Source organism: Hylobates moloch, unplaced genomic scaffold (genome assembly GCF_009828535.3).
Source record: "Hylobates moloch isolate HMO894 unplaced genomic scaffold, HMol_V3 SCAFFOLD_12, whole genome shotgun sequence".
NCBI classification, from domain to species: Eukaryota; Metazoa; Chordata; class Mammalia; order Primates; family Hylobatidae; genus Hylobates; species Hylobates moloch.
The window spans coordinates 13126981-13140890 of NW_026652287.1; the positions used below are offsets into that span (position 1 = coordinate 13126981).

At 40.6% G+C, this 13910-nt stretch overlaps 1 protein-coding gene across 4 annotated transcripts in view; it reads left to right on the top strand.

Annotated features, from left to right (window-relative positions):
* CIT (citron rho-interacting serine/threonine kinase) overlaps positions 1-13910 on the top strand; it is a 192627-nt gene that overhangs the window by 122601 nt on the left and 56116 nt on the right. For all 4 annotated transcript variants that reach the window (XM_032168540.1, XM_032168543.2, XM_032168541.1 and 1 more), the window contains 2 exons: positions 2646-2843; positions 12459-12512. In XM_032168540.1, coding sequence (XP_032024431.1) covers positions 2646-2843; positions 12459-12512 — 252 coding nt within the window. The remainder of the gene's footprint in view (positions 1-2645; positions 2844-12458; positions 12513-13910) is intronic.

Genomic DNA, 13910 nt, shown 5'->3' on the forward strand with positions numbered 1-13910 from the left:
TGCTGTAGCTCATCTGGGCTATTAAAGTGTCCCAGGGAAGCTGTTGCTTTTCACTTGAATCAGTAGAGCCAGCCCCTCAAGGATTTGGTAAGAGAAACTTCAAACGTTTCATGAGAGGTTCAGGCTCTATATTCTCCCTGGGAGTTTTGCAGTTCAGCTCTAAATATAACCAGATCAGTCCCTCTTCTTTTGGCCACATGCTGCTACTGAGATTGAGGGCAGAGGCCTCCACCTGGAGTTTTATCCGCCTTAAAGGACCTGGGCCTTCCCCCAACTTTGTGTGTGCAGCGTTAGCTCTTCTCTAGCCAGGTATGTGGAGTCACAAAGATGCAGGCTCCCGGGTTCTTCCTTCATTGTATAGCCTCCGGCTCCCGCTCCTCCCCTTGAGTCACTGTCACCTGCCTCTCTTGGTTTTGCCAAATGGCGTCAGAAGCATTTTCAGGCTTGCTAGTAGAGGCCCACCCTGCTGTGACTGCTGGTGTTTTAGTAAGACTGAAGGCTACAGTATTTACCCTGTACATGGTCAAGTGCAATGGTCAGTCCACGTAGGGATGTTGCAGGAAAACAGCAACATGTTACATGGACTCTTGAGCCAGACTTTCTGGCTTTGAATGCCAGTCCAGCCTTTTAAAAAGATTTTTATAGCTGTGTGACATTTGCTCAGTTACCTAATCTCTCAGTGCCACAGTTTGCTTATCTGTAAAATGGAGGTAGTAGTAGTACCTCCCTCAGTGAGTTGTTCTGAAAATGAAATGAGTTAATTCAGGGCCCAGTGTGTTGTAAGGACCGTATTTGCTGCTGTGATATCGTCGTCATCACCACCATCACCAGAGAGAGATAATAGCCATGGCTTCAGCTGTCACTGATTTGTTAAGGCCTCCCGGATCCAGGTTGCCAATCCAGACCTTTCTTTTGATTTTCTGACCCACTGCCTTACTAGTAGACTACTTATTAGTAGACATTAGACATCTCCACTTGGATGTCTCCCACAGCGCTCAAGTTCAACATGTTAAGACTGAATTTCTTATCTTTTGCCTCATACTGGCCCTTTCTCTCCTATTCCGTCATAGCAGTGGTCTCACTCTTTGTGTAATTCACCTGTCCAGAAATGTGGGAGTCATCTTTTTTTTCTTTTTTTTCTTTTCTTTTTTTTTTTTTTGGAGACAGAGTCTCGGTCTGTCGCCCAGGCTGGAGTACAATGGCGCAATCTTGGCCCACTGCAACCTCTGCCTGCCAGGTGCAAGTGATTCTTCTGCCTCAGCCTTTCGGCCTATAGCTGGGACTACAGGCATGTGCCACCACGCCCAGCTAATTTTTTGTTATTTTTAGTAGAGACAGGGTTTCACCATGCTGGGCAGACTGGTCTCGAACTCCTGACCTCGTGATCTGCCCACCTCGGCCTCCCAAAGTGCTGGGATTACAGGTGTGAGCCATTGCACCCAGCCAGGAGTCATCTTTGACTCCCTTCTTTCCTTTGTTCTCTGCCCCACATCAAATTAACCACTAAATCCTGTTGGTTTTCCAGGTTACATCTTTTGCAAGTGTTTCTTCTCTTCACCCCTATGGGCTTTGGGATGTGGGTACCACCTTTCCTAGGGAGCCTTCTCCGACCCTCTGAAGCTGGGTTGGAGGTCTCCTTTTTATCCCCATGGCTTTCAGGGCACAGCTCATCACAGTGTGTTCTTCTTGGCAGTCCCCTTAGACAGTGGGTTCTCTGAGGGCAGCAAGCATCTCTGAGTTGCTTGACATTGATCTTTAGGACCACACTGTCCATGTTTGTCAGGTCAATGGATGTGCCATGGTCTCCTTCACCCCCTTCCTTTGGATGTCTTGCTTCCCCTGCCTGGAATTTTCTTTCACCTCTTACCTGCTTGTTTGACTCCTGCATATTCTTCAACAGAATTTAACAGATCCAGAGTTAGCTCCTCTACCCCCCTGCTGTATTCCTGCAACATCCCTACATGTCCTGACCGTTGTACTTGACCATGATATATGGTCATGGTTGGTTTTCATTTTTCTCCCCACTTGAAGGCAGAGACTGTCTTTAATCTCCATATTCCATTTTCCACAGAAATTGCTGAGTAAATTTTTGTTACATGAATGATGAAAGATTGAATAGATAGTTGGATGGATGAGCAGATAGAAGGAAGAATGATTAATTTCTAATGTGACATTAAAGCGGATTACCTAATGAGGACACATCAGAGAAAGCGTGTTTAAAATAAATAGAATTCAATCTGTTGTTTCATTTACAGTCAAGTTGAAAAGATGTCCTTGTTACTAATATGATGTTATTTATATCTGCTTAGCTTTAAATGTTTTTCTAATAAGAGTAATTGTCATCATTTTCATTCGCGATTCTTAATGTGTGGCTTTTCCTTTTAAAGTCTTCCCAGGCATTTGAATATATGTAAGTAAGGAGTGGTTAGGAGATATAGCCCTTACCTGTTCTTACTCCTGTTGAATTCGGAGATGCATGGAAGTCAGGCCCATTTTGTTGCATTTTCCTCTCCTCTATCGAGTGCCAAGAAGATGGTTCCAAGACCAGTTTCAGCTGCAGGTTGAGTAGCAGGTCATGTCTTCATTTTCTCTTTTGTTCAGACCAACCAAGGATTTATCTCTCTCTGTCTCTCTCTCTCTCTCAGGTCAGTCTAGAGCATGAGGAGCAGAAACTGGAGCTCAAGCGCCAGCTCACAGAGCTACAGCTCTCCCTGCAGGAGCGCGAGTCACAGTTGACAGCCCTGCAGGCTGCCCGGGCGGCCCTGGAGAGCCAGCTTCGCCAGGCGAAGACAGAGCTGGAAGAGACCACAGCAGAAGCCGAAGAGGAGATCCAGGCGCTCACGGTAGGTCTGGGGAGCAACATCTTCAGGTTGCTAAAGGCCTCAGCTAGGATGAGTGTGGCACTGAGGATACTGGCTCACCCTTAGAAATTCCAGGAGGGAAAACATGATCCACAAGGATATTCAATGGCCAGGAAATTGGCTTACATAGGCTGCTGCTTCATTGGAACTGATAGACGAGCTTGGTTGGTTATATTCAAACTTTTCTTAGTATCTTGAAAAGTTCTTCCTTTATTTATGTATTTTCCTTCTTTTAAAAAAATCATCATTATATTTTAAAGTTTGGTTTCAGCCAAAGTCTGTTTACCTTGGCCTTCTACTTTAGTTTTCAGTAATCATTTAAAATAATAATAATAATCATATAGTAGTCTTTCTACCATATTTTTATTTTTTGTTTGGGTTAACCTCACTTGTGTTACTTCTTTTTTTTTTTTTTTTTTTTTTTCAAGCTGTAGATTCTGCTTCCTGTCTTTTGTATGCATCTGGTATGATCTGGATGGGAAAAAGTCTACTGAATGAAAGATTCTTTCTCTAAAAGGGACCTGGCTTCCTTGCTCTTCCTGAGAGACTAGTTTACTTAGCTGAAGAGTATTCTCAGGAGGTAGAACTTGGAGCGGGGGTGTTACTGGATTTAAACCTTAGTTCTTTTTAGAAGTCTGAAATGGATTTTTTGTGGGGCCATTTTCCCCACATTTGATCATTCCCACAGAGACTGACCCAGAATAACAAAACTCACAAAAATCTGATATGTGAAATGCCAACTTAACTTGAAGGGGGAAATGCAACTGCCAAGTTGACTAGGGTACTCTGGGTGGCCAATCTTCACATTTTCTTTTTCCCATTCAGGGAAGTATACTTAGAAAATCCCATTAATCTTGGAAGGCTCCCTGGAGGACCTAGACTGTGAGCATAGAAGGCCAAATGAGTTTTAATGGCTGGTGTCAACCAAGCTCATACATTTCTCATAGTATCATACTGTACCTGCCAAGCAGACAGGCATACACCTGCCTGCTGGTCAGGGTGCCCTCTCCTGTGGGCCGGACACAATACATTGGGTTTAGTGTTTGGGTTTAGTGTTTTTTTAATAAGCCACCTAAATAGGTACCTTATTCATTCTGACTCAACTTGGATGCTGTCCCCATTTCCGTCAGTGAACATCTCTAAACCTCTCTTTGATTGGGGTTACTTCCGTGGAATGAGTGGCCATGTACATTCATTGCTTACAATTTACCTAGATGTAATGCACATGTACATTTCTATCTATCTATCTATCTATCTATCTATCTATCTATCTATCTATCTATCTATCTATCTATCTATCTATCTATCTATCTATCTATCTATCTATCTATCTGTATCTATATATATTTAATGTAGTTTCATTCTTAGAAGTTATTGCCCATTGTTGGGTTTGGGGATCCCAGTATCTGAACCAAACTGGGAATGTAATCTGACAGTGCCAGGGTCCGTATAGGACCAGTCCAAAGTTTAGTGGCTTCCAGTATGTTTGTGCATCCTAGATTTTCTAGGACTTACACCAAGTTCAGATATTGACTGCACATTTAGGTTCCGTGGTCTCTATGAGAACACTCATTAAATAATGCCACATCATGCCCCCAAAATTTGCTTTGGCAAAAAATAACCACAGTATGTCTTTGTGTATACTGTCTTGTTTCACAGTGGACTGAAAACCACTTGGAAAGATGCAACACAGTAAAACAGAACAAAATAAGAAACAAAAGGCAAAGAGAAAATAAGTCTGTAGAAGAAAAAATGGAGCTAGGAATGAAGTTGATATATAAGAGTTCATGCCAAGAAGGCTTATAGACTTGCTGGAGTTGGGAGTTGGGTGGGTGGAGAGAGAGAGACAGATAACATTTCTTAGCTTTTAAAGGGAGGCACCTAAATTTCAACCACTATTATATTTAATGCATTGTATATTAATATTTTCCTCCTGTACCTATACCCAACCTCTGAAAGAAAAAGAGACATCAGCAACTCAATCCATATTTAATAAGCCCTTGCTATGGGCCCAGTGCTGTGTCTTTAGCCTTTTCTCCCCAGGGGATTGGTCTGTAATTCCTCAAATCCGTTTATTTCGGAGCAGCTGAGAAGGACACATTTATCTTGCTGCTCTGTTGGAATTGGGAAGGAGGGGTGACTGTGTATCTTATCCTGGCCCTGTTTGGAAGGAAGAGGGCATAAAACAGAGTACGTGTCATTGCTCTTTATCTATGGGGAAATTAGTCCTTCAAATCCTTTCTTGCTGCTGGTTGGAATGTGCTGTGTCTGATGGCTGCTGGAAGCTGAGCACAGCAGCAAGTCACGACTTAATTTAGTTAGATGAGATCACTGCCTCAAAGCATCTTCTTAAAAAATAAAGAAACAAACCTCCCTTGGTTTAGAAACTAGGGCTCTGTTGCTCTTGCAGATGAAGATGCTGTGGAAAAAACAGGGCTTCTTCAAATGATGGCAGAAGTGCCTTCCTCCAACAGCTGTTTGCAAACCCGTCATACGGAATCCAAACTCCATTTCCATTTGCTTCCGTTCAGTTTCAAGGCTGTGGGCTTTTCCTTCCCCCTTCTCTTGATTATGTTCCATAAACCTGGTTATGGACAGCATGTGTTTGTTGCCTGAATGGGTTAGTTGAATTTGTTCTCAAAAATATATCTTTTCCAAGAAAAAGAGAAAATGGTCCCAAAATGCCATACTTTCCAACTTTCTCATTGTTTGAGACCCAAGTTGAGACCCTGCACAAGCATCAGTCAAATTAAGTCAGCTGGATCTAAAATGATCGCCTAGGAGATTTGTGAGTTTCACAGCAGGCTGTTTTATCAATAAAAGGGAATAGTCAAATGTGCTATTATTGTTTAATTGTAAGAGGCAGCCATCTCCTAGCCTGTGAAAGGGAGCAGTTACCTTGTTTGGCCTCCATCCCTGGGCCAAATTAGATGCAGCACAGTTAAATTAAAGCTCTCCATTGAAGGGTCTTGGCGGTGCAGGTGGGAGGCCTTTGTTGCCCTTTCTAATGCTTGCCTTTTCTCCACTTTCACTTCCTGCATCCTATCAAATTTAAACAGAAACATGCTTTTAAGATACTTCCGTACTTATTGCTGGAAAAGAGACATTTCCGCCTGAACTTGATATTTAAGACTCCATCTCAAGGCGGAGAATTTGAGTATGTACACCTTATAGCACATGATGCGTGATGTGGTATAAGCATCACTCTGAAGAGGACCACCAGGCAAGAGGCGTGCTGTATGCTCCGTGTACACCGGCCAGGCCTCACGAACACATTTTGTGTTTTCGCTCCTCTGTTCTTTTACTGATTCTGTCAAGTGACTAATGTTGAATAATCAAGAGTTGAAAGCTAGAGGCACTAATGAAAGGAATCCTTCTCCCTGCATAGCGTGATGATGGGATCCCAAAGTCATCCTCTTTGATTTGTTAAAATCATGAGTCAGTGCACGTTCTCATTCTCATACATAAATATCAAGCCCTCTGTTTAATTAATTAGTAAGCCATCAGCATGATAGCCAAGATGTGAAATAGGGGCACGTAAGGTGACATTCTTGCCTGGTGCCTGCCTTCACCCAGAAAGGGGGTGGGTGCACAGAAGCCTAAGCGTTCTAGAATCCTGACCATGGATCCCAGAAGGTGGTCAGACATCTACACGCTTGTTTCCTTTCTTTAGTTCTGCAGATATTTTGCTCCCTCAAGGCTACATTGTAGTTTACTTTTCTTTCTTCTTCTTGTAACTTTCCTGAAAATTAAGGCATAAATACTTCCAAAAGAAAGTATCTCTCTGGTCTTAGGGGCAAACTGGCTGCAGCCTGTCCGTCCACATTTTTGCCACCCAACTCCTAGGTTAGTGGTTCCCAAAGTGGATCTGTGGACTCCTGGGTTTCCCAAGATCAGATGGTTTTTTTCCTTTTTTTTGAGACAGGGTGTCACTCTGTCACCCAGGCTGGAGTGCAGTGGTGCAATATCAGCACACTGCAGCCTTGACTCCCAGGCTCAAGAGTGATACTCCCACCTCAGCCTCCCAAGTAGCTGGGACTACAGGTGCACTCCACACACCTGGTTAACTTGTATTTTTTTGTAAAGAAGAGGTTTCACCATGTTTCCCAGGCTGGTCTTGAACTCCTGGGCTCAAGTAATTCGCCTGCCTTGGTCTCTCAAAGTGCTGGGATTACAGATATGAGCCATTATGCCTGGCTGTCAGACTGTTTTCATAACAATACTAAGATGTCATTTGACACTTTTCGCTGTGTTAATATTTGCACTGATGGTGCAAAAGCAATGTTAGTGTTATTTTAAAAGAAATAAAAAATAAATATTTGAAAAATATGTCTTAATTTTTTTTTTTTTTTGAGACAGAGTCTCACTCTCTTGCCAGGCTGGAGTGCAGTGGTGTGATCTCGGCTCACTGCAACTTCCGCCTCCTGGGTTCAGGCGATTCTCCTGCCTCAGCCTCCCGAGTAGCTGGGACTACAGGTGCTCGCCCACCAAGCCCAGTTAATTTTTGTATTTTTAGTAGAGTCGAGGTTTCACCGTGTTGGCCAGGATGGTCTCGATCTCTTGACCTCATGATCCACCTGCATCTGCCTCCCAAAGTGCTGGGATTACAGGCTTGAGCCACCGCGCCCGGCCTAATTTTTTTTTTTTTTTTTTTGAGATGGAGTCTCCCTCTGTCACCCAGGCTGGAGTGCAATGGCGTGATCTCGGCTCACTGCAACCTCCACCTCCTGGGTTCAAGCGATTTTCCTGCCTCAGCCTCCTGAGTAGCTGGGATTACAGGCACGCGCCACCACTCCCAGCTAATTTTTAAATTTTTAGTAGAGAAGGGTTTTCACCATGTTGGTCAGGCTGGTCTCAAACTCCTGATCTCGTGATCCACCTGCTTCAGCCTCCCAAAGTGCTGGAATTACAGGCGTGAGCCACTGCCCCTGGCCATCTCAGTCTTAATTTCTAATGCTGCAAGTGTAGGTGGATACTACATAAACGAGCTCTTTGGGGTCCTCAGTAATTTTTAAGAGTGTAGATATTTATTCTCTGTAGCACCTAATATCTAATTAACACTCACACATTTCATTGAGAGCATCCAAAGCTTGTCTTTTGTGTTTTGCTGTCTTTATGTATATATTCTATTCCATGAGCTTTTGCCTTTTTGTGTATTTGTTTTATAACTTATTTCAAAAAAACATAAAACATATGACTTACCATTTTCTTACTGTGACTAGTTCAGTAGTTAAGTGCTTACAGTATGTCTAGCAACCACAGCAGGATCAGTTCTACATTTTGTGTTTATATTTCATAAACAGTAATAAATCAAAAGCCATAATGACTGTGGTTCATTATATTAACCTTCAGAGAGGATTGCTTGACATGATCCAAAGGCCCCATAATGGTTAATTTTAATGGAAATGGATCAGTATTAATGACTGAAATTTCAGACTCCAGTGGGAGAGTTAAATGAGTTTTTAATGGTGCTGTGTTATTTGAAACTTTGCTATTAATAAGAAAGTGGAATAGGGCTTCTGTCCCTGTGGATAAGCCAGTGAGCTTTTTTATGGTCACCACTTATGCTTTGAAGGAGCTAACTCCACTCTCAGCTTCCTGTTTCTGTTTTTGAGAGATTTCACACCAAACGGTCACTTAGAGCAGAGACTGGCAAATTACAGGCCAAATTTTAGTCTGTCACCTGTTTTCTGTAAATAAAGTTTTATTAGAACACATTAGAAACAAACACGTCCGTTTGTTTACCTATCGTTTGTGGCTGCTTTTGCTCTAGAAGGGTAGAGTTAAGTAGTTCTAACCAAGACTGGATGCTCTGGAAATTTTAAGGAAATTTTCTTATCTGGCATTTTAAGGAAAAAATTTGCTGATTCCTGACCAAGAGTCTGTTAACATAAGGGCCTTATTCTTTCTCTAGGAAGAATCCTTGCCTTTGGTTTTTGGTGATCATGGAAGACAGTAAAGGGGGTTGTGTGGTCCTTGGGTCTAGGCTGCTGCTTGGTCACAGATGAGATTTTGACATAGTGCAGATAGCCACAGTCTTACTTTGGATAAGCAGTATTCTTATCTTAACAAAGGAATAAATCTCTCATTATTGCTGGGCAAAAAGCAGATAGATTTTTAGAAAAAAAATTAAGATCTGTTAAATTAGTCCATAGAATATAGGCTAGTTATTTAGGAAGTCAATTCTAAAAATAACTTTTTATTTACAAATTTGTCTGTGATTCTGTCTATGCAACTATCTATTTTTTGGTATTTTATATATTTTTTAATTGATATATCACAGTCGTACATATATTTGAGATACATGTGACATTTTGATACATGCCTACAATGTGTAATGATCAAATCAGGGTAATTGGGATATCCATCACCTCAAAGATTTATCTTTTCTTTGTATTGGGAACATTATAATTCTCTTCTGGCTATTTTCAGCAACTAATCTAGTTTTGGTTTGTTTTGTTTTGCCATCTCTCCAGGGCTCTTCATTCATTTGTGTAGATCCAAATGTCTGGTTGCCATTTTCCATTTGTCGGAAGGACTTTCTTTAACATTTCTTATAGCACAGGTCTGCTGGTGTCAAATTCCTTCAACTTTTGTATGTTTGAAAAAGTTTTTATATTACCTTCATTTTTTAAAAGGTATTTTTGCTGGGTATAGAATTCTGTGTGGACAGTTTTTGTTTGTTTTTTGTTTTTTGCTTGTTTCTTTTATTTTTTATTTCAGCACTTTGAAGATATTGCTTTACTGTGTTCTAGCTTTTCATGCCCACTCCTTCTCCCCATCTTGGTGAGAAATCTGTCTTTCTCATTTTTGTTTCTCTTAATGTAACATGTATTTTTCTCCGGCTGTTTTTTTTTTTTTTTAAGATTTTCTTTTTATTATTGGATTTAAACAGTTTCATTATTGTGTGCTTTAGGTTAATTTTCTTCACATTTCTTATGCTTGGGACTTTTTGAATATTTTGTATCTGTGGGTTTATGGCTTTCATCAACTTTGGAAAATTTGTGGCCATTATTTCTTGAAATATTTTTTCTGTCTCCTGTACTCCTTCTGGGACTCTAATTCATGTATGTTAGGCTACTTGAAGTTGTCCACAACTCCCTGATGCTCTGCATTTTTTGAAAATGCCTTTTTCTTTTCTCATTGTGTTTCATTTTGGTTTCTACTTCTTGTCTTCTACTTATTTGTTTCTGCTTGTCTTCAAGTTCACTAATCTTTTCTTCTAAAGTATCTAATCTGCCGTTATAAACTTACAATAGTGTTTATGGAAAAATAGACATATTAGAAAAAACATCACAGCTCTAAAATTTTTGACTCAGTTATCTTATTGACTTTTTTTTTTTTTTTTTTTTTTTTTTTGAGACAGAGTCTCACCCTGTTGCCCAGGCTGGAGTGCAGTGGTGTGATCTCAGCTCACTGCAAGCTCTGCCTCCTGGGTTCACACCGTTCTCCTGCCTCAGCCTCTTGAGTAGTTGGGACTACAGGCACCTGCCACCACACCTGGCTAATTTTTTGCATTTTTTAGTAGAGAACATCCTGTTAGCCAGGATGGCCTTAATCTCCTCACCTTGTGATCCGCCTGCCTTGGCTTCCCAAAGTGCTGGGATTACAGGCATGAGCCACTGCGCCTGGCCTCTTATAGACCTTCTTATGGAGACTTTTTTTTTTTTTTTATAATTAAATAGAAGGATCACTCTTAACATCTGCCCTAAACTGGGTTCTGGGTTCTTATTTGGGTTTTCATACATAAGCAAATGGGACCATATCCACTTTGTCTATCAAGTGAAAAGTCTGTTAGGGCATCTTTGACTCCTCTTTCCTCTTGGCCACACATCTATCGGTAAGTCCTTTTCCTTATGTTTTCAAAGGAGATCTCAGTTTCATCCACTTTCTCTGTTTGGTTTGTTTGTTTATTTGTTTTTGCTACCATCCTTCTCCAAGCCACCATCATCTCTTGCTTGAATGACAGTAACAATACCTTCAGTGGTTTCCCCGCTACGTTCTACCTTTGTTCTATTTTGATCCTCTTCTCCCTATAACGTCTACAGTGATCTTAAAACAACAGTAAAATCCGTCACTTTCTTTCTTAAAATTTTCCATTGGTTTTCAATTAATTGAATTTTGAATGAAACCTAAATTCTTTATTGGACCTTCAAGATTCTTGGTCTCTGCCTTAGTCCCTATCATCATCTTGGGCTACTTTTTTTTCTTCCTTGCTGTGCTTTTTCAAAAGTTGACCACAACCCACAGAATACATTTTACTTGCAATCCAATAGAAGGGAGTATATATACTGTATTTCACTGATTCTAAGGTATCTGAAATCAAGGTGCATATTACAGTCATATACAGACATAAACATGTCATAGTTCAACAGCACTTTTTCTTTCTTAATGTTACATAAAATAGTCATAGGTTTTACATGGAAAGTACCTTAAATTTGATGAGTTATGGTACCTAAAGCAGAAGTTTCCTGTAACAGACCTCATGTTTATTACTCAAGGCACATTCTGATGTTTTCAATTCTATCTTTTTTATTCTACTTCATTGGATACAACAAACCAAAAAACCCCACTGGTCATGCTTGCTATTGGGTCACAGCTTGCAGTTTGAAAAACTCTGCTGTAGCCACTCAGTTTTTTTGGTTGTTGTTGTTCATCAAATGCACCAGACCCTTTCCTGCCTCAGGGTCTTTGCAAATGCTGCTCCCTCTGCCGTCTCCTGTCCATTGCATGGCTGGCTCCTCATCATCCTATAGGTTTCAGCTTACATGCCACCTCCTCAGAGAAGCCCTCCTTGACCATCCCATCTAAGTAAGTTTCTACCTACCTTTCTTATTCTTTTTTTTTTTTTAAACTGGTCCCTATTTGTTTTCTTTATAACATTTGTCCCAGTCTGTAATCACACACTTAATCATTTCCGATCTTCCCTCACCAGAATGAAGGCATGGGTCATGGATGTCTATATCCTTCCACGGTGTCAAGCATATAGTATGCACTAAAAAAGTCCTTGTCAACGGAAAAAATGCAGCTGGTTTAAGGCAGCTTTGTCCTGGAGAAAGCCTATATATATTTATTTCAAGGCTGATGTAGAGTTTTCTGAATGTCTGCAGCTTTTAATGAAAAAACAACACACACATAAAGTCCCTTTGTCTTGGCTATTGTCCTGTGTGTGTGTTTCTGTGTGTATGTGTGTGTCAGGGGGTAGGCTGGGGAGGAGTCAGTTGGAGGGAAGAGGGAAAATACTCATCTTTTCAGAATGGGAATAGGACAAATGAAGGAGAGTAAAACTTCATCCTTTATTGCTTTTTTTCCCTTTTCTCCTAATAGTCTCTAGGTATTAATATAAATGTTAAAAATATTTGTACAGGGTGTGCATGTGTGGTCTAAAGAGTTAATTGTTATTAACACAGCATTGTGTATTCCTGTAACTTATTTCTGGTGTTGGGGATGATTTGATTAATTAGTTCTTTGAAAAACAGATGCTGGTGCCACATTCTCGGCTTTCCAGGAAAATTGCTATTCTCTGTATTTGACCCGTAGCATGTAGAATTGTATTCTACCCTATGAAAAATTTATAATCAACTTCTTACCTTTTAGGCACATAGAGATGAAATCCAGCGCAAATTTGATGCTCTTCGTAACAGCTGTACTGTGAGTATTAATTAACCAAAGACGATTAACATGAAACTAAAACAGAGAAGGAAAAGGGGAAATCTCTTTAAAATATTGGTGACTGAGTTTTGATACGAACTTGCAGCTTGAAGAAGATAATGCAATCAACCTTATTTGGAGTTTTTGAGCCCTAGATAACCTGTTTTTGGGGGTTCTTCCAGTTTTCAAAAACTGAAACCATTCTTCATGTTTGGGGGAAGAGGATAGTTGGAAGGGTCAAAATAATTCTCACTATTAGTGGAACAACTAATAGGTTTCAGCAGCTGCAACAAAAATCCCCAGGCAGCTCCCCCTCCTGCCCCAATGTAGAAGGTGCCATGGCTAGCCCAGGTCAGAGACTCTCCTGTCACCAGGGCAGTTGTATCTGTGAGACTTCTCCAGATTGCTGCCCCTGCAGAGGAAAGACCAATGAGCTCTTCTCCTGGAGACCTAGAAATTGTAACTTTCTACCAGGCAAAATTTGGCTTTCTAACATGCAAATTCAAAATCTAGGACTCTTTGGGAGATGTTATTTATATTGAGAGAAGTAAATTCTATGAGTGGATAAGCATCTTCCATAGGTTATATAATAGAGTAGGGTCAGTGGGAATTCAGTCTATTTTTGATCAGAGTGAAGGACTGAAATAGGCCCCTTTCAGAAGATGGGGATGTTCTCCTTATTCATGTGCCCTCTCTTTTCTTTGGCCTTTTTGTCACTTTATTACCTTCTTAGTCCTCAGTGATCTTGTCCTTGTTTGTATTAATTGCATTTGTGAATTTCCAGAAACACCTCCCAGCCTCCACACACATACATATTTTATTTTCTTGTTATGAGCTCTTTCTTTCCTCTTTAGCTACTGTAAATGAAATATTAAGTCCTAATGGTATTTTTTTCTTAATTTAGATATAAAATGTATCTAGTAAAGCACATAAAAATGTAGTAATTTTAAGTATACAGCTCAATAAAATTTTTGCACAGATAGACAACTGGGTAACCCCAATGTAGATCAAGATACAGAACTTTCTCAGTCCCCGAAGGCTCCCTCATGTCCTTCCCATCATCATCCTTCACCCAAAGGGTAACCACTATGCTGACCTCTGATACCATAGTTTAGTCTTGCCTGTTCTTGAACGTCATGTAAATGGAATCACAGAGGATGTGCTCTCTGGGGCTTAGCTGTTTTTTCGCTTAAATGGTTTGTGAGGTTCCTCCATGTTGCTGTACCTATCAATAATTTGTTCTTTTTTTTTTTTTTTTATCACTGTGTGGTGTTTCTGGTGTATGAATAGAACTAAGTTTGTTTATCCATTCTCCTTGTTGGTAGAAGTTTGGATTGTTTCCGTAATGGATTAAGCTGTTAGGAAACCCCGTTACACAAGGCCTTTGGTGGCTGTGAG